This window comes from Mirounga angustirostris, unplaced genomic scaffold (assembly GCF_029215605.1).
Source record: "Mirounga angustirostris isolate CCGP_5_RB_7025 unplaced genomic scaffold, mMirAng1.0.hap1 SCAF_6, whole genome shotgun sequence".
NCBI classification, from domain to species: Eukaryota; Metazoa; Chordata; class Mammalia; order Carnivora; family Phocidae; genus Mirounga; species Mirounga angustirostris.
In genome coordinates this window covers 153,720,557-153,740,411 of record NW_026991714.1, presented here as the reverse complement: position 1 = coordinate 153,740,411, position 19,855 = coordinate 153,720,557, and the positions used below count along the sequence as shown (strand labels likewise).

At 65.2% G+C, this 19,855-nt stretch overlaps 2 protein-coding genes across 3 annotated transcripts; both read right to left on the bottom strand.

The window, feature by feature from the left end:
* Positions 1–636: 636 nt before the first annotated feature.
* Positions 637–19,345, bottom strand: DPYSL4 (dihydropyrimidinase like 4). Of its 2 annotated transcripts, none has more exons than XM_045879101.3 (14): positions 17,442–19,345; positions 14,186–14,274; positions 13,434–13,618; positions 11,313–11,477; positions 10,687–10,748; positions 10,512–10,592; positions 8,951–9,019; positions 8,452–8,572; positions 7,562–7,718; positions 7,110–7,251; positions 6,304–6,474; positions 4,146–4,325; positions 2,371–2,536; positions 637–1,439 (listed from the first exon to the last, which is right to left on the bottom strand). In XM_045879101.3, exons 1-14 carry the CDS (start codon positions 17,478–17,480, stop codon positions 1,348–1,350), a joined length of 1,719 nt encoding a protein of 572 aa, XP_045735057.2. In that variant the 5' UTR covers positions 17,481–19,345; the 3' UTR covers positions 637–1,347. The 2 variants fall into 2 exon arrangements, with proteins under 2 accessions (XP_045735057.2, XP_045735056.2); XM_045879100.3 differs by having other exon boundaries at positions 18,477–19,345.
* Positions 4,448–6,298, bottom strand: LOC135364673 (uncharacterized; the record flags this gene model as incomplete). Its single annotated transcript, XM_064593560.1, has 3 exons — positions 4,448–4,549; positions 4,632–4,986; positions 5,226–6,298. Coding segments are annotated over 3 exons (1,530 nt in total), but the record flags the coding sequence as incomplete, so codon positions are not given.
* Positions 19,346–19,855: the final 510 nt, after the last annotated feature.

Below are 19,855 nucleotides of genomic sequence, written 5' to 3'. Positions count from 1 at the left end.
CACCAGAAGCCCGGATTCAAGGGTGGAGCTGTCCGTGTCCCCCCAGAGGACACAGCTGGTCACTACTGGGAATGGACGTCAGCACAGGTACCGGAGTGCCTGGCAGTGCGAGGTGTGGGGGACCTTGCCTGACCCGTCCAGCACTTCTTCCCAGTGACCATGCACACCCTGCTCCCAGGGCGAAGACACCCTCTGGGAACATCCCACACCTGGGAGCAGAACTGGGGCCATTTCTACGAAGCAGGAGAGGCCAGCCCAGCCCAGCAGCTCCTTCTCCTGGGTCAGAACCCTGGGGGGTGCAGGCACAGGCCTCAGGCCAGGGCCACACCCTCCTGGCCCATCTGGTCGGAATGTGGGTGCAGGTCCTCCAGCCCAACCCTCTCTCTCGGAGCGCCTGGCCGTGGGTCACGCCAGCATCCCTCTGTCTGGCTGCGTCTGGCCAGCAGGCCTGGATTCAGGCACGGTTCCCAGGCCCCCTTCCTTGAGATGAAGCACCAGCCCTGCCCCTTCCCTGCCCAGAGGTGGAGCAGAGCTGTCCCCGGGGGTGGTCAGCCGTGCAGCCAGCAGGAATGTCCCTGAGGGCCCCACGCATAAGCCGCTGGTGGGAAAATGAAGTCAGGGCCACACACCAGCAGCTTCTCATCTGGACGCCTTTAATTGACGCGATTCCCGGGGGCCTGGGGCGCAGGCCGCCGTCGGGGCTGCGGGGGGCATGCAGCTTGCCGGCTACAGTTGTCCCCAACGCACAAAACCACTGCTCTAACCAACTACTGCAATGCACACTTAGTAGTAAAAGGACAGCATCTCAGCTAAAGGATCCTAAGACTCCCCTGGAGACAGGCAACTACGCGGGCCAAGTTTGGTCCTTGGCAACGTGTACAAACAAGGCCGCCCTTCGCTAAGTTCCCGATGGGTCCCTGAAGCCTCGTGGGTGCTCCCCCCACGCCAAGCGGACAGGGAGAGGAGCCGGCGGGAGGCCCGGGGTTTTGCAGGGCAGTGATCCACAACAGGGAGAAGGGAGCAAGCACCCTGAACCTGCAGCCTGGTCCGCTATCTGTGCATCTGTGAGGGCCCGGGGGTTGTGGTGGGCCTGGCCGGGGTGGCAGCCCTGCCTTCGTGCAGCATCTGGCCGTCCTTCAGGGCCACCACCTCCAGCCTCCTCAACCTGGCAGTGAAACCCTCCTCTCCTTGCACGGGCTCCTCCTACAAGACCTGGGACCCCAAAAGGGGAGTTTCGGGGGGAAGGTGAGGCCAAGCACCTTTCAGGTAAATTCAACAAAGGGAGAGCTAAGTGAGGTGAGCGGCCCCCACCAGCTGCTGCCCTGTGGGACGGCCCCAAGGGGACGCCTAGGACAGCGAGGTGATGTTGGAACGTCCGCCGGGGGGGGCCATGATCTTCTGAGCCGTTCGTCGGGCAATGTGGTCGTCAGCCTGAGACCCTGCAGAAAAGGCGGGTGTGAGGGCAGGGGCGCGGCCGCACTGGCTGCAGCTGTGACCACGGCGGTGGCTGCCGCGTCCCCATGCACCCACACCGCGGACAGCCTGGTGCAGGGAGGAGGCGACCCGCCGATGCTCCCACTTTGAGGCAGGGGTGCCCAGGAAGTGCGGCCGGGGGCCAGGCCTGCTCATCCTGCCCGTGGGTCTCAGCCCCGTGGCCGGAGAAGGCTGCCCTGGCTTTTAAGACGTCCCTGGCTTTCCAGGGGGAACTGGCCAGGCCCTGTGTGTCCAGGGAGCGAGCAGGGACTGTCACCCAAGAGGGCGGTCAGGCCAGGACATCGGGGGCAGGAAGAGGGAGGGTCTGGCTCTGGTTTGCAGGGAGGACCTGGGGCCCAGGGCCGCTGCAGGAACCTGCAGGAACACAGCGTGCCAGGACCCCGACCACAGGCCCAAGCAGCGGCCGGCACACCGGGCCACCTGAGCCCTCCAAAGCATCCCCATAGGTCCCCATGGGCTCATCGACCCCTTCCTTATGTGCCTCACATGCAACTCTGAGACTGGAGGGGCTGGACCCCGCGTGGCACTCGGGTTCCCACAGAGGCATCCCACGCTCACCCCTAGGCTCAGAGTGACAGCCCTCTCCTCAGCATGGCTGGTGCAAGGTGGGGGTCACTGCGGCCACTCGGGTGGACGCCGGGGCAGGACAGGATTTCCCCACGGGTCCACACCCCGGGCCTGGGTCCCGGGAGGGCAGGCGGAAGCATGTTCTGCCCCCAGTCCCCACCCTGCCCAGTCTGCGGGTGGCTGTGGATGGAGTCCGCAGCCTTGCTGTGCTCGCCCCCCGACAGGCTGAGCCCTGGTACCTGTGACCCCAGGGGCCCTCCTGCCCCTGCGGATGCCCCCGCAAAGCGCCCCCCGCCCCGCTCCACTCACCAGACAGGCTGAACCCCGACCGATGCAGGTTGCGCACGGGTGGGACCGAGATCTTCCCTGGGCAGGACGCACGGGCCTGGGCACTGCCCCCCGGCTTGGCAGGCACCATCACCTCATGGACGGGCCCATCGTAGAGGCCTCGGGGCACGCCGTGGATCTCCGCCAGCTGCAGGGCCGAGGGGCCTGGGCGTGAGGGGGGCTGAGCGTGCTCCGCCCCACGGGCCCCCCTCGGTCGGGCTCCAGAGCCCAGGGCTCCCCGCGTCCACCTGCACACTTGCACGCACACGTCCCCGTGCCCACACACGTGCACACAGCTCCTCCTGCCCCCGAGGCTGGGCGGCAGTGCCCTGGCTGGAGGACACCACTCAGACGGGCAGCCCTGAGCAGGTGGCCTCTTCTGGGAACGGAAACCCAGCCGCGACAGCCCCTGCCTCCTCAGGACCCACGGTTCTGTGGCCCCAGAAGAGCCCCCACTCCAGCCCGGAGGCGGCCCTGGGTCTCCCTGAAAGTGGCCCCAAGGCCAGAGACCTTTCCCTGCAGCCCCCACGACAGACGAACGGGCCGCGAACCGAAGCAAAGCCGCCCCGTGTGCTCGTGTTTCCCGTGGGCGCCTCCCTTGGGATTCGTGTCTCGACTCAGGACGGTGGCCAGCCCCGGGGCGGTCACCACGGGGTGGCGGCGCACCACCGAGCGGCAAGTGTGGGGCTTCGAGTCCCAAGGGTTTGGGTCTGCGTCCACACTCCCCCGATCACCCTGGGCGAGGGCCCGGGAGCCCTCCACCCCTCCGTGCGCCGGTGGTACGTGGTGCCCCGGGCCCCCCACCCCACCGAGCGGGAGGGCTGGGGATGCCGGGCCTTCCGGCCGGGACGCCGCACCTGGGCCGGCCGGGACGCCGCACCTGGGCCGGCGGGGCCGCCTTCTCAACGTCCCTCCCGGGGAGCAGCTGCGCGGCCCTCAGCACCTGAGACCCCCGTGTGTCTGCGCGTTAGACCCCTGACCCGGCCCGCCCTGCTCCGGATTCAGACGCCATCCTTCTACGAAACTGCGTAAAGCAGCCCTGTGCGTACCGTGCGTGCGTATGTGCGCGTGCGCAAGCCACCAATACGTGCTGTGCGTGCGCATGCGTGAGCCACCAACGTGCGCTGTGCGTGCACCACCCACGCGTGCTGTGCGTGCGCCAGCAGTGCGTGCAGTGCGTGCGCGAGCCACCAATACGTGCTGTGCGTGCGCGTGCGCGAGCCACCCACGCGTGCTGTGCGTGTGCGCATGCGTGCGTCCCCAACGCGCGCTGTGCGTGCGCCAGCAGTGCGTGCTGTGCGAGCGCGTGCGTGAGCCACCCACGCGTGCTGTGCGTGTGCGTGTGTGCATGCGTGCGTCCCCAACGCGTGCTGTGCGTGCGCCATCCACGCGCTGTGCGTGCGCCAGCAGTGCGTGCTGTGTGTGCGCGTGCGTGAGCCACCAACGTGTGCTGTGCGTGCGCGTGCGTGAGCCACGGACACGTGCCGGGGGGGGGGGGTCTAGGCAGACGCACGCCTGGGGCACCCGACGACGCAGTGCGTAGCCCAGCAGAGGGAAGAGGACTCACAGCTTCCAAGCTCGCGAAAGCTGTTGGGGAAACTGCGTGTCCCTGCGTGAGTGTTCACGGGGACGCGCACGGGGACGCGCACGGGGACGCGCACGGGGAGCCGGGCTGCCTCCGCCGCAGCCTATCGGCGCCCACTGATGTTTGTAACACAGCGGCTACTAAGCGCCCGCCCGCCCCGCCGGGGCCTTACCCGGTTGCGCGCCTTTATCCGCTTATAGACGAAGTCGGGGAACGTCTTCCGGGGGATGAAGCGGCCAGCCCCGGGGGTGGCGCACAGGTTCCCGTCCTCCAGCACAACCCTGCCCTGACTTACGACCACCGTGGGGGCGCCTCGGCACTCGACGCCTTCGAAAATGTTGTACTCCACGTTCTGGGGAGACAGGGGGGAGCGTCCGGCACCCAGCGCTGCGGCCCCGGTTCCCCTCAGCGCACTGCGGGCCGACCGCATCCTCGGAGGCCGTGCGCCCGCTTGAGGACCCCCGACAAGAACCGTCACCTCGGCAGGGCCGGGGTTGAGGAGGAACTGGGCAGGTGGGGCAGGGGCGGGTGCTCATCCTGAGGGCTGCCCGGCCCGGCCCTGGCCCGGAACCTGACCTGGACCCGGGCGGGACCCGGACCTGCCCCCAGACCCTGACCTGGACCCGGGCGGGACCCGGACCTGCACCCAGACCCTGACCTGGACCCGGGCCCGGACCCGGACCCGGACCTGCACCCAGACCCTGACCCGGACCCGGGCCCGGACCCGGACCCGGACCTGCACCCAGACCCTGACCCGGACCTGCACCCAGACCCTGACCCGGACCCGGGCCCGGACCCGGACCTGCACCCAGACCCTGACCCGGACCCGGACCTGCACCCAGACCCTGACCCGGACCCGGGCCCGGACCCGGACCTGCACCCAGACCCTGACCCGGGCCCGGGCCCGGACCCGGACCTGCACCCAGACCCTGACCCGGGCCCGGGCCCGGACCCGGACCTGCCCCCAGACCCTGACCCGGGCCCGGGCCCGGACCCGGACCTGCCCCCAGACCCTGACCCGGGCCCGGGCCCGGACCCGGACCTGCCCCCAGACCCGGACCCGGGCCCGGGCCCGGACCCGGACCTGCCCCCAGACCCGGACCCGGGCCCGGGCCCGGACCCGGACCTGCCCCCAGACCCGGACCCGGGCCCGGGCCCGGACCCGGACCTGCCCCCAGACCCGGACCCGGGCCCGGGCCCGGACCCGGACCTGCCCCCAGACCCGGACCCGGGCCCGGGCCCGGACCCGGACCTGCCCCCAGACCCGGACCCGGGCCCGGGCCCGGACCCGGACCTGCCCCCAGACCCGGACCCGGACCCGGACCCGGACCTGGACCCGGGCCGAGACCCTGACCTAGTCCCTGACCGGGACCCAGACCTGGACCTGGACCCGGACCCGGACCTGGTCCCTGACACTGACCTGGATCCTGACCTGGACCCGGACCCAGACCCTGACGCTGACCCGGACCCGGACCCGGACCCTGACCCTGACCTGGACCTGCACCCTGACCTGGACCCGGGCCGAGACCCTGACCTAGTCCCTGACCCAGACCCTGACCTGGACCCGGGTCCGGACCCGGACCTGCACCCAGAACCTGACCTGGACCCGGGCCCGGGCCCTGACCCGGGCCTGGACCCGGACCTGCACCCAGACCCTGACCTGGACCCGGACCCGGGCCCGGACCCGGACCTGCACCCAGACCCTGACCTGGACCCGGGCCCGGACCCGCCCCCAGACCCTGACCTGGACCTGGACCCGGACCTGGACCCGGGCCGAGACCCTGACCTAGTCCCTGACCGGGACCCAGACCTGGACCTGGACCCGGACCCGGACCTGGTCCCTGACACTGACCTGGATCCTGACCTGGACCCGGACCCAGACCCTGACGCTGACCCGGACCCGGACCCGGACCCTGACCCTGACCTGGACCCGCACCCTGACCTGGACCTGGGCCGAGACCCTGACCTAGTCCCTGACCCAGACCCTGACCTGGACCCGGGCCCGGACCCGGACCTGCACCCAGAACCTGACTTGGACCCGGGCCCGGGCCCTGACCCGGGCCTGGACCCGGACCTGCACCCAGACCCTGACCTGGACCCGGACCCGGGCCTGGACCCGGACCTGCACCCAGACCCTGACCTGGACCCGGGCCCGGACCCGGACCTGCACCCAGAACCTGACCTGGACCCGGACCCGGACCCTGACCCGGACCTGCACCCAGACCCTGACCTGGACCCGGGCCCCGACCTGGGCCCTGACCCTGACCCGGACCTGCACCTGGACCCTGACACTGACCCGGACCCTGACCTAGGGACCAGGCTTCTCTTACCAGGTTGTGGCTCTTGGCAGAAATGATTTTTGTGGCCCTGGGGTTCCAAATAACCAGGTCAGCATCGGAGCCCACAGCCACTCGCCCCTTCCTTGGATACACGTTGAAGATTTTGGCTGCGTTTGTACTGGTCACAGCCACATACTCGTTCTCATCCATCTTCCCTGAGGCCTGGGAAGCAAGACAGCCAAGTTGGGGTGGGGGGTGGGGGTCCTAGGCTCCAGGCTTGTGTGTGGACGGGGGCACCCGTCCCCCAGGCAGCGAGCGGCGTCAGGATCGTGCGCCCAGGGTGCCGCCACCTGCGAACTCCCAGGTCCCTCTCAGGCTGCGCACGAACACGGTGCTCGCTGCATGTCAGTCAATGTGAGGTTCTGACGATGTCTGTGTCCCCTGAAGGACAGGACAGCCCCTCCCCACCAGGTGGCCAGGTGGCCTAGGGAAGCAGGGCGGTGAGAGAGGCCTGGGGTCAGGGCTGGAGTTTGGGGGTACAGGCAGTCTGAGGAAATCTCAACCATTCTGGGGAGACTAGCAGCGCAGAGTGTAATTCCACAGGAGACAGGAACCCCACTCTCCCAGATGCTTTCTGCAGGTGACATGAATCTGGGGGAGGGCCTGGCTGCCTCACAGTGCCGGGGGTCTCCTCCAGGGGGACCAGAACCGCTTGTCCGGGAGTCCTGGATGGCAGGCCTGGGGGCGGCAACACCCCAGGGAGCCCACACTCCCTGCACAGGGAGTGCTTAGTGGTCAGTGGCCTCCCTTTCCGACAACCTGCGTGGAGCATGGCCTGCGGCCCCCACTCTACTCACCACACATTTCTCCCAGACCACAGACATGCGCTCCTCGATGCCGTTTGTGCCCTCGGGGATGAGTGTGAAGTTGTCTTTGCCGACGGCCTTCTGGGCAGTGGTGAAGGTACAGTGGGCGCTGCCGGTCACCTGGAGGTCCCCACTGAGAAAAGTCGGGGTCGGGGGAGTCCACGGTGGCCTGATTTGCCAGCAAAGGCCGCCGTCGGCTCTGTCCCCCTCCCCGGCCAGCACAGCCCACAGGTGCTGGAGGGTGTCCGGGAGAGCTGGGCAGAGCTGCCACCCCTGGGTAGGGCACAGGAGGGCCGGGGCAGATGAGTGTGGGGCCTCGGCCTGGGACGTCCTGGGCCAGTGTTTGTGCAGAAGTCGGAGCTGCTGGCAGATTGAGGCGACAGGGGGCGGGGGGGTGTGGAGCTCACGGGCCACAGCGGGGGCACCCTGGAGCGGGTCCCTACCTGGACAACAGGGAGGTGAGGTGGTCTGCAGTGCTGGGGTCCGGGTTGATGGGGGGCGATGTGACGAAGGCCGCGGCCTTTGCCCAGTTCTTGCTCCAATAGTGTGAGCCATCGGTCCCCAGACTGGCAGTGATGGGTTCCCCGAACACGACCACCCCTGCAGTGAGACCCGTGAGAGGGGCCCCAGCCGGCCTGCATGCCCCCCAGGACCCAGGCAGAGTGGGGAGCCTGGCGCTGTGCTGGTGATAACCCCCAACTGTCCCTCAATTTCCCAACGCTGGACAGCTTCCCACGCGGGGGGCCCCTCCGGACCCGCTCCCCCACACCGCCTGCCGGGGAAGCAGCCGGGCGACGGCTGCGGGGAGACACGGTCCGCTCTGCCCGCCCCTGCCTGTCCGAGGCCTGTCCCCGTGGACCCCAGTTCTTCTCTGTACCCCCTGCCTCCTCCAGCTGCGGGGTGCTCTACGGGCAGACCCTGACCCAGCGAACAGTGACGTGGGGCTCCCAGGGGGGCCAAGTTCCATCACACATGGAATCGGGCTCTGCGTCCCCCACGCACACGCCACACTCACACAGACACAGCACACGTGTGCGTGCAGGAGACACGTGCACATGTGCCCAGTTCTGTCACTTCCGGGCAAACAGGGCCCACAGGTGAGCAGCTGCGACCCGGACGAGACAGGAGACTGGGCCCCGCCTGTAGAGGGCCTGCCTCCCCCACGGGCCACAGACCCGGGACCCCCCACCAGGCCAGGCAGGGCAGCCCCTGCTTCTCGGGCCTGTCTGCTCCGAGCCCCAGGGTAGCCAGCCGAGCGCCCGGTCCTGAGACGTGACCCCTGACCCCCAGGAGCTCCCCCCACAAGCGTGCGGGGCCAGGGCCTGGCACTCACCCCTGCGCTTGGCTTGGGCGACCACGTCGGCCGCACCCTTGCTCATCACTTTGGTGACGTACAGGGGGCAGTTGGCCTGCTTGGCTACGGTGACAGCGCGGTACACAGCCTCGGCCTCCACCTGGGGACGGGGGTCGCTCAGGCGGGCCAGGGCCCTGGGCCTCCTCCTGACCATCACCCCTGGATCCTGGGCCCAGAGGGGGCACCGTGCATGACTGAGGACCCCGCCTGTGGCTCAGTGCCCAGGATCTGGGTTGACCCAAGCAGTACCCAGAGCCCGTCCTCACCGCCTTCTTGGTCTTCGGTAGAGGCCTTGGGCCACCAGTGGTCATGGGGGGACATGAGCCCAGTGGGGGGGAGGGCCCGTTGATTCACCCCTCCCAGAGGGGGACAAGCGCATCACAGCCCTGCCCCACCATGGGGTCAGGGTCTGCCCCTGTGCAGAGGCAGTCTGGGGTGCAGTCAGGGTTGGGGTGGCTCTCAGCAGGCAAACTCCTACCTCCTCGGGGCGGCTGAGCACGTGGCCCTCAGGGCCGGTAATGCCGAGCTCCAGCAACCGCTTCTGCTCCTAAATAAACCAACAGGACAACACACTCCAGCCCAGGTGCAGCCAGAGCCCTGCAGAGCCCCAGTCTGGGTGTGATGCCCAAGAGGCCCTGCCCCTGAGATAAGCCCTGCCCCCGACATCTCACATGAGCCTCGCCCCCAAGATGAGCCCTACCCCCCATCTCTCACGTGAGCTCTGCTCCTGAGATGAGCCCTGCCCTCCACATCTCATGTGAGCCCTGATCCCCAATCTCTCATGTTAGCCCTGACCCGGAGATTAGCCCTGCCCCCTGACTCTCACGTGAGCCCTGCACCCCTAAACTGAGCTCTGGGCCACCAGGTCCCCCAGAATCACCAACTGCAGAGAACTCAGAATGGAGGAAGAGGGTGGGTGACCCCAGATCCCTAAATTACAGATGAGGTACAGGGCTTGGTGAGGGCACCCTGCCGGCCATACTGGGTTCCACCAGTGAGGACACGCCCAGGGGTGTGCTGGGGGCTCTGCAGTTGGGGTGGACAGACTGCATCTTCCCCCAGCTTGCCCTTGAAGATCTGTACCTCAGTGGCCTCTTGCATAAATGAAGATGTGGATGCCAAGCTTCACTGTGAAGAATGCGGGAGAAGCAGAATGCCATGGACCCAATAACCAGACTCCCCAGCATTGGTGGGGTGTCTCCCAGGCACGCTCTGCCCACCCACCTGTGTACTGAGCTGGACCCACCACATTCTCCTAACCATGCCGCCGGGCCTGGCCTTGGACCAGAGAGGCACGTGAAGCACTCGATGCCCTCATGGCGGGGCGGGTGGACAAGTTACCTGGGAACCCCACGTGGCCCTCCCCAGGTGTCACCACCTTCGAGCTTGGGATGGGGCTGAGCCTGACCCGCCAGGAAGCTTCTCTGTGGGTCTGGAATGCCAGGGAGGTGTGCTGCTATGTGTGGCCCTGTGAGGAGCCCCCAAACCTCCCAGGTACCCCGCAGCACCTGCACCTGGGGGTGCCTACCCCACAGCCCAGGGCCCAAGAGGCAGGCACGGGACCAGCACATGTGCTCAGTGGTCGGAAGGAACACAGGTCCAGCTTGGGAGGCCTCCATCCACAGGGGCAGAAGGCACTGGGAAACCCCATATCAGCCCCCCAAAAGCAACATTTTGGTTCTGGGGAACTTCTGATAAGCGTGATGATCATGAAAAATCTGCTACGGCCAAAAGCCCCCCCAGGCTCCTGCTGGCTTGCCTTCTGATTCTGGGCAACCTACTCACCAGAATATATTCACTATTCCCCACCCCGGGCTCTGTGGGATGAAGAGCTCACTTCTGCGTGTCTAGGAGCCACCCCTGCCCCTCACCGACCCCCGCCCACCCTGCAGGCAGCCCGCCCGGAACCTGACCTGGACCCGGGCCCGGACCCGGACCTGCACCCAGACCCTGACCTGGACCCGGACCCGGACCCTGACCCGGGCCCAGACCCGGACCTGCACCCAGACCCTGACCTGGACCCGGACCCAGACCCTGACCTCCTCCACGATGTCCCCGTTCTCTGCGTGCACTTGCGCCAGGGCACCCAGGTCCCGGATGATGCTGAAGATCTCATACATCTGGGAAGAGGGCACACGAGGTGTGTGGGGCTGCGTCCATCCTGCTGGCAGCCTGAAACACCTGCTGTGCCCTCCTCTCAACACCTGCCCTCACCTGGCTGTCTGTGCATTGGCACCTGTCCTTGTACGCTGTGAAGACCAGGAAGGAGTTCACACCTGGAGGAGAGGCAAGAGGGGTCAGACGCTCGGCTGTTGTCGGTCGGATGCCCAGGAGCCTCCACTGCTCCCGGATCTCCTCCCACGGGCGCCTGGTCCGAACTAACACATCAGCTCCGCCTTGAGACTCTAATGCGGTTTCAGCTTTAGGACTTTTGATTAAAAGAGCTTAAGCCTTGTTTCCCGACTGGTTGTTGCAACACAGGCAGCATAGAGAACTGTGGGTTTGAAAGCATTCTGCTCCTAAAAAGACCTTCAAGGTCTAGGAAGATGTGCAGCCCTCGTCCTTCACCCGGGGCAGGAGACAAGGGGACTGGGACAGCTAAGGGCAACTAGAGGACACATCCCTCAGATGCAGAGGTGGATGACCTCCTCGTCTGGATCCTCTGGAAGTAGAACAGACCTTCAGTATGTCCAACTTCTCCCCAACTCCCAAACACCTCCCCCACCCCGGGGCAGACGGATGCAGAGTCCAGCCTGGCCAGGGGCCCCAGGGAAGCGCCCCTTCCCAGCCAAGGCTAGGGAAGCCCAGGCCCCCAGGCCAGCCTCGGGAGATGCCCTTACCTTTGTCCTTGACCAGGGCCTCCAGCTCCTCCCGGATGCTCTCGTGCCAACGGGGGATGTCCACGTGCAGGGAGTAGTCACAGCAGGCCCCACTGTCCGCGCGCTCCCGCCACTGCTCATAGGCCACCAGGAGGCTCACGCCCATGTCGGGGAACACATGGTCCACTGTGGGGGGCACTGCGGTCAGCTGAGCCCCCACTCCGGTTACTGGGAACCACCCTGGCCTCCAGGGGAGACGGGTTTCACGTTCCCGAGAGATCAGAAAGTGCACCTGGGGAGCAGTGGAGAGGCCGCAGGCCCCTTACGCGGGGCTGCTGCCACCATGAACATGCCCATCGGCCCCACATCCCCCAGCCTTTCTCTGAGCAGAGGAAGAGGGGCCGGATTCGAGCCCCCCTAGTCCCTGATGGACACATTCACCCCAAGGAGCACCGGTGGCAGTTAGGGTGTCTTAACCTCCCACACAGGTGTCTACCGGAGGGAGGCGCACCTGGAGGGCCCGAGGAGGGCAGGGTGGGGCGGGGCAGGTGCGGGCGCCGTCCATGGTGCTGAAGCTGGGCAGCCTGCCCGGAGCGGTGGCATGGGGCTGGTTTCCAGGGCTGGTCTCCCTCGCTTGTGCCTCACGGACTACACGCACCTCCAACAGCGCCCCCCCACACCTGGGGAGACCAGGGGTGCATGGCTGCTGCGCTGTCACTCCCCCCACCCAGCCTCAGGTCCAAGGTCCAAACACTGCTCACGGCCTCTCCTGGGCACAGGGAAAGAGCTCAGAGGAGGGGTGGCCAACAAGAAGGCACACCCACCCAAGGGTTACTGGCCCACGCTGTGCCTTCCTCCAGTGCACCCCTCATGGAGGCCCCCCTGCTTCCCACCGCTCAGATCTCATGCCCAGGGCCCCGTGGGAGTGTATGCCACCCCACCCCGCGGTCCCTCGGCAGCTCCAGCCTGGGCCTGGCAGGCTGAGGAAGACACACGGCTCGGCAGAGGCCAGCCTTGCACCTGCAGCATCTGTCCATCCTCACGGGGACACCCCACGGCTTGTCTGATGCCTCGGCATGGGCACGAGCAGGTGACAACCACGAAGGTGTCCTGGCCAGCCTTGGCCACCAGTGACGAACATGAGCTGTAGCCAAAAATGGCCAGTCTCCTTAGTCAAACTAAAAAATGGATCATTGTTGGCTTTTTTTTTTGCCTGGTGGTTGAGTAATGGCTAAATACCACTTGCGAAGTAGCCCAGGGTCTGGAGGCAGCAGTGACAGAAGGCACCGTGCACCATGCACAGCAGAGCACCTCGTGAGCGCAGCCCACCCTCACAGCCTTCTAGGGAGGGTCTTCCTCCTCCTTCTGCTCAGGTTAGCAGAGTGTGACTTCTAAAAGTTAGCTGAGTTACCTGCAGCCAAAGAGCCCGAACACGGTGCAGCCAGCGTTCAACTAGGCGTGAGAGGCCAGGGGTTAACCACAGCAGAGACGCCTGCACTCACACCGCGGAGCTGACGGCATTCAAGGCCACCAGAGCAGGGGCTGGGTCCCGTCCTGGCTCTGCGCTTACCACCGTCAAGTCCACCACAGGCAAGCCCATGCACCTTGCAAGCTGCTAGGTGGGGCTTGCCTGCCGAGCTCCCACGGCATATGAGCTGCCGCCCAGCACAGGGCCAGCACTAAACAGAGGGCGAGCATCTCTGCCATTCTTTTCCTAAAAACACAGCCTCCTTCTTGACACAGGCAGGGACTTCGTGCAAACCAAGCTTCAGAGGTGCGGGGCTCAGGAGCAAATGTATCTGTTTTAGACAACACGACCCCCTCCGCGTGCACAAGGCATTTTGGTTTTGAAAACCTAGTCCCTGGCCAGCTGCCAGCTTCCCAGGAAATAATAAATTCCTGGGCACACATCCATTTGCTCCCGTGGAAACCCCAGGAGCATTCCAGAGCTGGCCAAGGCAAGATGACTCACAATGCGAACGGGGAAAACAAAAGAGTATGCAAGGATTTCCTAGATTGAAAGGTAATAAAGGGAAACAGACCCCTAAAAATGTCCCATTTTAAGGCTCTTCCCACAACACACAAGCTTGGCTAGTAGAACAAGGCGTGGGATGGGTGCCCCGCACACCAGGAGACACTCACGGATCATGGTGGTCCCTCCCGCTAGGGCGGCCTTGGTCCCCTGGCAGAAGTCGTCTGCAGGGGTCATGCCCAGGACAGGCATCTGCAGCCTCGTGTGGACGTCAACGCCGCCTGGCAGGACCAGCAGGCCATGCGCATCGATGGTTTTGATGCCTCCAGGGACAATGAGGTTTTCTCCAATTTGTCTGAAAGCAACACAGATTTCACTGGTTATCAAGAGCCTGGATCAGAACACAAACGGTGAGGCAGGGAAGCATCTGCTTGGGCCCCTGGAGGAAAAGGGCAGCACAGTCAAGACTTCGCTGACCAGGCCCCTGGAGACCATGAGAGAGCACGACATCCCACCAGGGGTTCGAGACGGTCACACGGAGGATCGGACCTGGGCCTGTGTGACTGCCCTTGTGACGTCCGTTGGCCTTCCACGTGCTGTTCTACTGACTGGTGGCTGGAGCGCATGCAGACAACGAGCAGAGAAGCTAACAGGTGCGGTAAGTATTTATTGAGCACCTGCTGTGAGCCCCAAATCGTCCTAAAGCTATGATAACACAAATGAATGTCCTGCTTCCCGAGACCTTGCCACTAACTGGCGAGATCTCTCGTGACTCAAGGCCTGGGCTTGAGCTGGGTTTTGGAAAAGGAAAAAAAAAAAAAAAAGAAATTTAGGTGGAATTCACCCAAAAGTAAACTTGTGGATAATCTGTGATCAATGTGTACACATGTGCTCTGTGAAGATATCTGAGGCAGAAACTCACTTTATCAAACCATCTTCCACATACAGATCAGCATAGAAGGACTGGTCATCATTGACGATCTTCCCACCTTTGATCAAAAGGCGGTCGCTCTATCGGAAACAAACAGAAGATGGGTAAGTTTTCTCCAAACCTAGTTCCTCAGCATCGTCCCTATAACTTCTTACCCTGGGATTATGCTCGAACCCCTCGGGCACGATGCGTACGCACAGAGGTGGACACAGAAGCCTGCGCTGTCCTCCACCCCCCAAGGATGGAGCGGAGGTGACCAGCGGCAGGGCGGCTCGGCGGTGGCTCCCACAGGCCCCGAGCAGGTCCCACACCCACAGGGCAGGCAGGGCCCGCAGTGTGGCCTCGCCAAAGGCACAGCGCCCCATGGGGGCCAATGTGGGTGAAGGCGTAGCAATGAAATGCATTACATTTAAATAGTTATCGCCTAATTCATAGAGCTCAGGCTGAGGTCAGAGGGGGACAAAGTCACAGGATCCCACCCTGGCCTGGAGGGTCGGCCCCCCTCGTCAGCCCACACAGAGGCAGCTCCTGGATGGCAGCTGGGCTCCGGTTCATACCAGAATGGTGTGGCCTATCGTGGTGCCAAATGTGGGGGTTAGAGCAGTGCCCCAGCAGGCAGGATCCCTACCCCGGGGGGGGGAATGCCTCCCAGCACAGGGAGACAGACAAGGATGAGAAATTACACAAGGCCATCGCAGACTGTGACAGACCAAGAACACAAAGAGGCTGATGTCACAGCGTGATGGGAGAGGAGGCTGGGCTGCTTCAGGGACAGAGAAGGGCCTACTGGAGTGTCCAGCTGGACATGAAGTGGCCAAGGACGGTGTTGCAGGCCAGGGGACAGCCCCTGCAAAGGCCCTGAGGCAGGAACAAGCTTGAGTTGATACCGGACACAAGAGGAAATGGGCCAGAACCTTCTGAGGGGAGGGGTGAGGGGACCAAGAGCCTGATGCAGGTGGGACATGCTGGGCTTGGGGTGTCAGTGGGCCCCACTGGGGGGGCCTGAAGGGGGGGTTTGAGCACGGTCTGGTGGATCACATTGGCTCTGTGTAAAAAGTAGAATGTGCTGTTTGAGAATGGAACCGGGGCCATAGCCTACTGCCGTCTGAGCCTGCGCAGGTGAGATGGGGGGCCTCAGGCCAGAACCCTGGGGCCAAGCAGAGATGGGGTCCAAGAGGCTGGGAGTCGGGCAGGCAGGAGCTGCGGATGGAGAGGCCATGGGGGTGAAGGGCCAGGAAGACATTGGGGTGATCACAGGTCGTGGTGCTGCCTGGAGGTATCCCAGATGGGTGACCAAAGTGCCAGCAAGCGAGGTCAGCTGTTGGTGGGTCACCACCACAGCACGGAGCTGTGGCACCAGGTGGGGGTTGATCTAGGGCTCGGCAGCCATAAACCACTTCTAGGAACCTCACCAAATGGTGGAGGAGCGTAGAGGGGTAGAAAGTGGAGTCATGCATGGAACATTACACGGTTGTCAGGGGTGATGGTCTGACCTCAGGTGAGAATTACGGGCAGAGACATGGAAAATGAGCAGAGACGCAGAGTGCAGAACGCTGTGGATGGGAACCCAGCTCTGCGGCCCTTTTTCTATCACTCAGTTTGAGCCTCAGCACTCCCTCTGACCTGTCCAGGCATGTGGACCTCACAAGGAGGTCTGGCCCCTTGCCTGGGGCTTCCAAGTGTCCACCCAGAGGCCAGGCCAGGGCTCTTCACACACCATCAGCCTGATGCCACGGGAGCCAAGCTGTGCAGTGTGATTAGCAAGAACCTACGAGACGGCTGAAGCAACACACAGCCCACTACGTGGGAGCCTTACTGCATTATCCTCCGCTCTTCTTGATATCCATGTGGACCGTGTTCTCAGGATTCTAGTCACTAGTAAAACCACCACCCACCGTCTGTCTACACAACAGCTGACAAACTGCCACAGGCCAAAGGCAGCCGCCAGTGGACCGACTCATTCTCAGATAAACTCAAGGACACCCAGGAAGGGGAGGGCTTTGGGCAGAAGAGACTTGTGGTCTGCGTGTTCCCCACTGTCCCCCAGTTAGGAAGATCTGCGTGTCCCCCACTATCCCTCAGTTAGGAAAAGACCTGTGGTCACTACACTTCTACACTCCTCCGCTGTCAGGCACCTGAGCTCAGACTTTGGAAACTGTCCTGGGTTTGGAACCAAGAAGGAAGTGCAGCTGAGATGCAGGGCTGTGCTCATCCGACCAGGCTGCAAGTTCCCCTAAACCAGATGCCTTGTGTCTGTCCCACCCGCACCCAAACCTGTGCTTGCCGCTTGGCAGGCTTCCCGCATCATCTGGACCCTGAGCCAATCTGGAGGCAGGAACCCCTCCTGAACGGGAATGGAGGGGGTCTTTCTTCCCTGAGCATCTCTCAGGAAGTGAACCCGGCAACCCCGCCACCCTCCGGCTGAGGTCAGCTCCAGAGTCGGGTCTTAGCCCCGCCGGCGCCCCCTGCCCCCGTCCAGGTGGCGCCGGGGCGCCTCCCTCCCTCCCTCCGCCTGGCTTCTGGAAGGGGCGGCTTTGTTTCCCGGCAGCTCGGGATGGACCGTCTGACCATCCGCACCCGTGCATGTGGTTGTTGGGGGGAGGGTGTCTCTCCTTCCGAGGTCTGGGGCTGCCAGAGTGCCCGCTCAGCCGCGACCAGTGAGCGCTCGCCTCCCCTGCGGTCTCCGAGCCCGGGTTCAGTAGAGGGGTCCGGGCCTCCAGGGGCTCCGGGCTGAGTCGCTTTGTCTCGGACAAAGAGCTCCCAGCACGGCGGACGCGTGGTCCGGAGCTAGCCAGCGGCGCCGTGCGGGGAACAGCATCCGCGCCCCAGGCCTGGCCGGCGGTGCCAACAAAAGGCCGCGTCTGCCCGCCAAGCCCCGGGCAGAGCCCCGAGACCAGGTTCGCCCGCCTCGGCGCCCGTCCACCGCGGGGAGGGAGGCACCTCTGCGCTTTGCGGAGCAGGCCTCTCCCGGCCCCGCGCCCTCCCCGGGCGCAGAGGAGGTCCCGGGAAGGCGGCATGGCCTGGGACCTGTGCGTCCGGCTCGGGAAACGCGTCCGGGGAGGCGCTCGCGGAAAACCCGGCCGCCGGCGGCGCGGGAAGGAACCCGGCGGGAAGCGCCAGCGGCGGGACAGAAGCACGCACCGGGGCTAGACCCGGAGGGCAGAGCGCTAGGAGCGGAGCCGGGACAGTCCACCCGGGGCGGTGGGCAGGGGGCGTGGGGTGAAGGGGGGCTGGGTGCGGGGCTCACCGTGATCCGGGGGATGCTCTTCTTGCCCTGGAAGGACATCCTGCTCCTCCGGCCGGCGCGGTTGCCTCACTCGGCCCGCGCCGCCTAGCTCAAGCGGAGCTGGGCTGGGGTCCCGGGCGGAGGCGCGCAGAGCCCGGGAGCGTACGTGGGGGCGCAGAGCGTCCGAGTGCGAGCACGCCAGGGCGCACGGCTCCGGTTCCGAGCCCCGCCCCCGGGCCCGCCCCGCCCCCGGCCCGCCGCTGCTCCTTTGCGTTCAAGCCCCGCCCCAGCCGTGCTGAGGACCTACCAGCTGCGCGGCCCACGGCCCCTGCGGTGGCCACGGCCCGGGTCCCTGTGCCCCAGGGCCCACGCGGACCCGCGGACGCATGCTGCGTGGGGAGTGGGAGAGGGCTGCGACAGGTCCTGGCCGCTGTGTGTGCGGAGTTTGCACCCCCGGAAGGAGGGTGGAGAGGTCCCGCAAAGTCCTGCGAGGCCCGCCCTCGCCCCTGCCCCGCGGACCACCGCCAGCTCCCTGGTGACCCGAACACCCAAGGCCGCGGGGACTGAACCTAATCGCAAGTCCAGGCCCAGGCGCTGCGGAAGCCGGACTCCCTCCGGGAGGTGCCTCTGGCCAAAGCCTCGCTCCTTAGCATCTATGGCCCGGGCCTGGATCGGAACGCAGGGCGGTGTACGGGCTCTGGGACCCGGCGGTGGACACACGTCCACAAGGCTGCTCTCCGGAGGCCGCGCGGAGCTCGGGGACAAGGGGAAGAGTTGAGGAGACACAGACAGAGATAGAAAGGGATAGCGAGAGGAAGAGACAGCTACCCAGCGCCCCTGACGGACCAGAGGACCAAAACCAAGGCAGAAGAGGCCGAAAGCGCGGGCTGGGGCTGAGGCGCTGCGCAGGACAGCTTAGCCCCAGGCACAGAGGCGTTCGGTCAGGGAGAGGGAGGCCCCTCCCGATCCCTCAGGCCCCCTCGCAGAGCCTGGGGATTTGGGAAGAGGACCAGCCCCTGGCCCACGCCCCGGCGGCCTCTGCCCTGCGGCTACTACCTGCTGGGGGCCGCGGCCCTGGTTCAGCCGGGCGGTCTCCCAGACTTGCCGCAGCCTCCGGGCCATGTCGGCCTGGTTCGCCGGGTCCCTCTGGGTCGCCACGTGGCCCGCTGTAAGGCTCTCTAGCCCGAAGGCTCCGACGGCCGCCGCTCGACGCGTCCAGCTGTAGCGTCTTATTCTCAAAGGCGTCCTCCACGCAGCGGAAAACGCCGCCGAGCTTGGGCCGAGCCCGGGGGCCGCCTGCGCCCAGCGTCCCGAGGCCCGCGGGCAGAGGTTCGGCGGGCTCCTGTGGCTGGCGTGCGGCCATGGCGACAGCGGGCGAGGGCTCGCCGGTCCCCCAGCCTCCTGTGGCGGGTGTGCTCGCTGCGCGTGGACCCGGCGGCCCGGGCCTGGCTCTCCCCGCCCCCCTGCCCGCCCCCCTGCCGGACCACGAGCCAGCCGGCAAGGGGCTGGCGCTGTCCGCGCAGGGAGTGCTGAACGCGCCGGGCTGGCCCGAGGGCGCGCGTTCCGTCCGAGCGAAGTGCGTGGGTTCCCACCTCCGGCTCAACCGGCAGGGCGGGCCAGGGCACGACTGAAGAAATCACTGTCTGTCGCAACTCCAGCCACATTTCTGGGCCCCGTGGGGGGTCCTACGCCCGGCCAGGAAGCTCTGACTCTGAAACGTTTGGCAAGTGGAGAGGGTCAGGAAGATACACCCAGGAGAGCTGCTCCTGACTGCCCTTAAAGCCAAGTTCAAGGCTTTGGGGTGAGACAGGGCAGAGGGACTCAGCCCGCCCAGGGTCACAGGACGACGCTGTCCGTCTGTCAAGCCCTGTAGAGACTGACTTTTAAGGAAAAGACATCCCAGCCTCTGTCCTGTTAACGCAGCAGGCATTTCAAGATATAAGTTCGGACAATGAGGGTCACCTTGAGGACACGTGTGCTGGTGCAGCAGGAGCTTTTCTGCAGAGCTAAATCAGCAACTTTCCCACCTCTGGTCCACCTCTGGCTTCCACTCCCCCAAGGTGGTTGAAAACAGCCTCTACTTACCTGTGTGAAGTCCAGTGCAAGTGAAATCTGGTGCCCAGTGTTCTTATTCATGGACAGAAATTCTTTTACTTCCTAACCTTAAATTTTCTCTTCTGGTTCTCACTTGATAAACAGCTATGGGAGGAGCCTGCCTGGTGGCTGACCTCAGCCAGCTGCTGCCAGGCACCTGTGATTTCAGAGCCTGTCTTCCAGGTGATTTCCTGTGAGGCAGGATGAGGCTGCGGGTAACACGTCTGGCTCCCCTCCCCAGTGCGCAGGAGACCCAGTTCCCTTTCTGGTGTGGAACACGGCATCAGAAGTGGCTAGCATAGCCACTATGTCCAGACTTTAATGCCTTGGGAAGAGGGAAC

Bases quoted from the DNA above. Each gene is read 5' to 3' on its own strand.
- DPYSL4 (XM_045879100.3), bottom strand. From the start codon at position 18,542: ATGGCCCGGAGGCTGCGGCAAGTCTGGGAGACCGCCCGGCTGAACCAG. The intron at 6,475-7,109 runs GTGAGTAGAGTG...CTTGCTTCCCAG, and splicing joins TGGTCTGGGAGAAATGTGTG to GCCTCAGGGAAGATGGATGA. The intron at 4,326-6,303 runs GTAAGAGAAGCC...CTGTCTCCCCAG, and splicing joins CTGCCAAGAGCCACAACCTG to AACGTGGAGTACAACATTTT.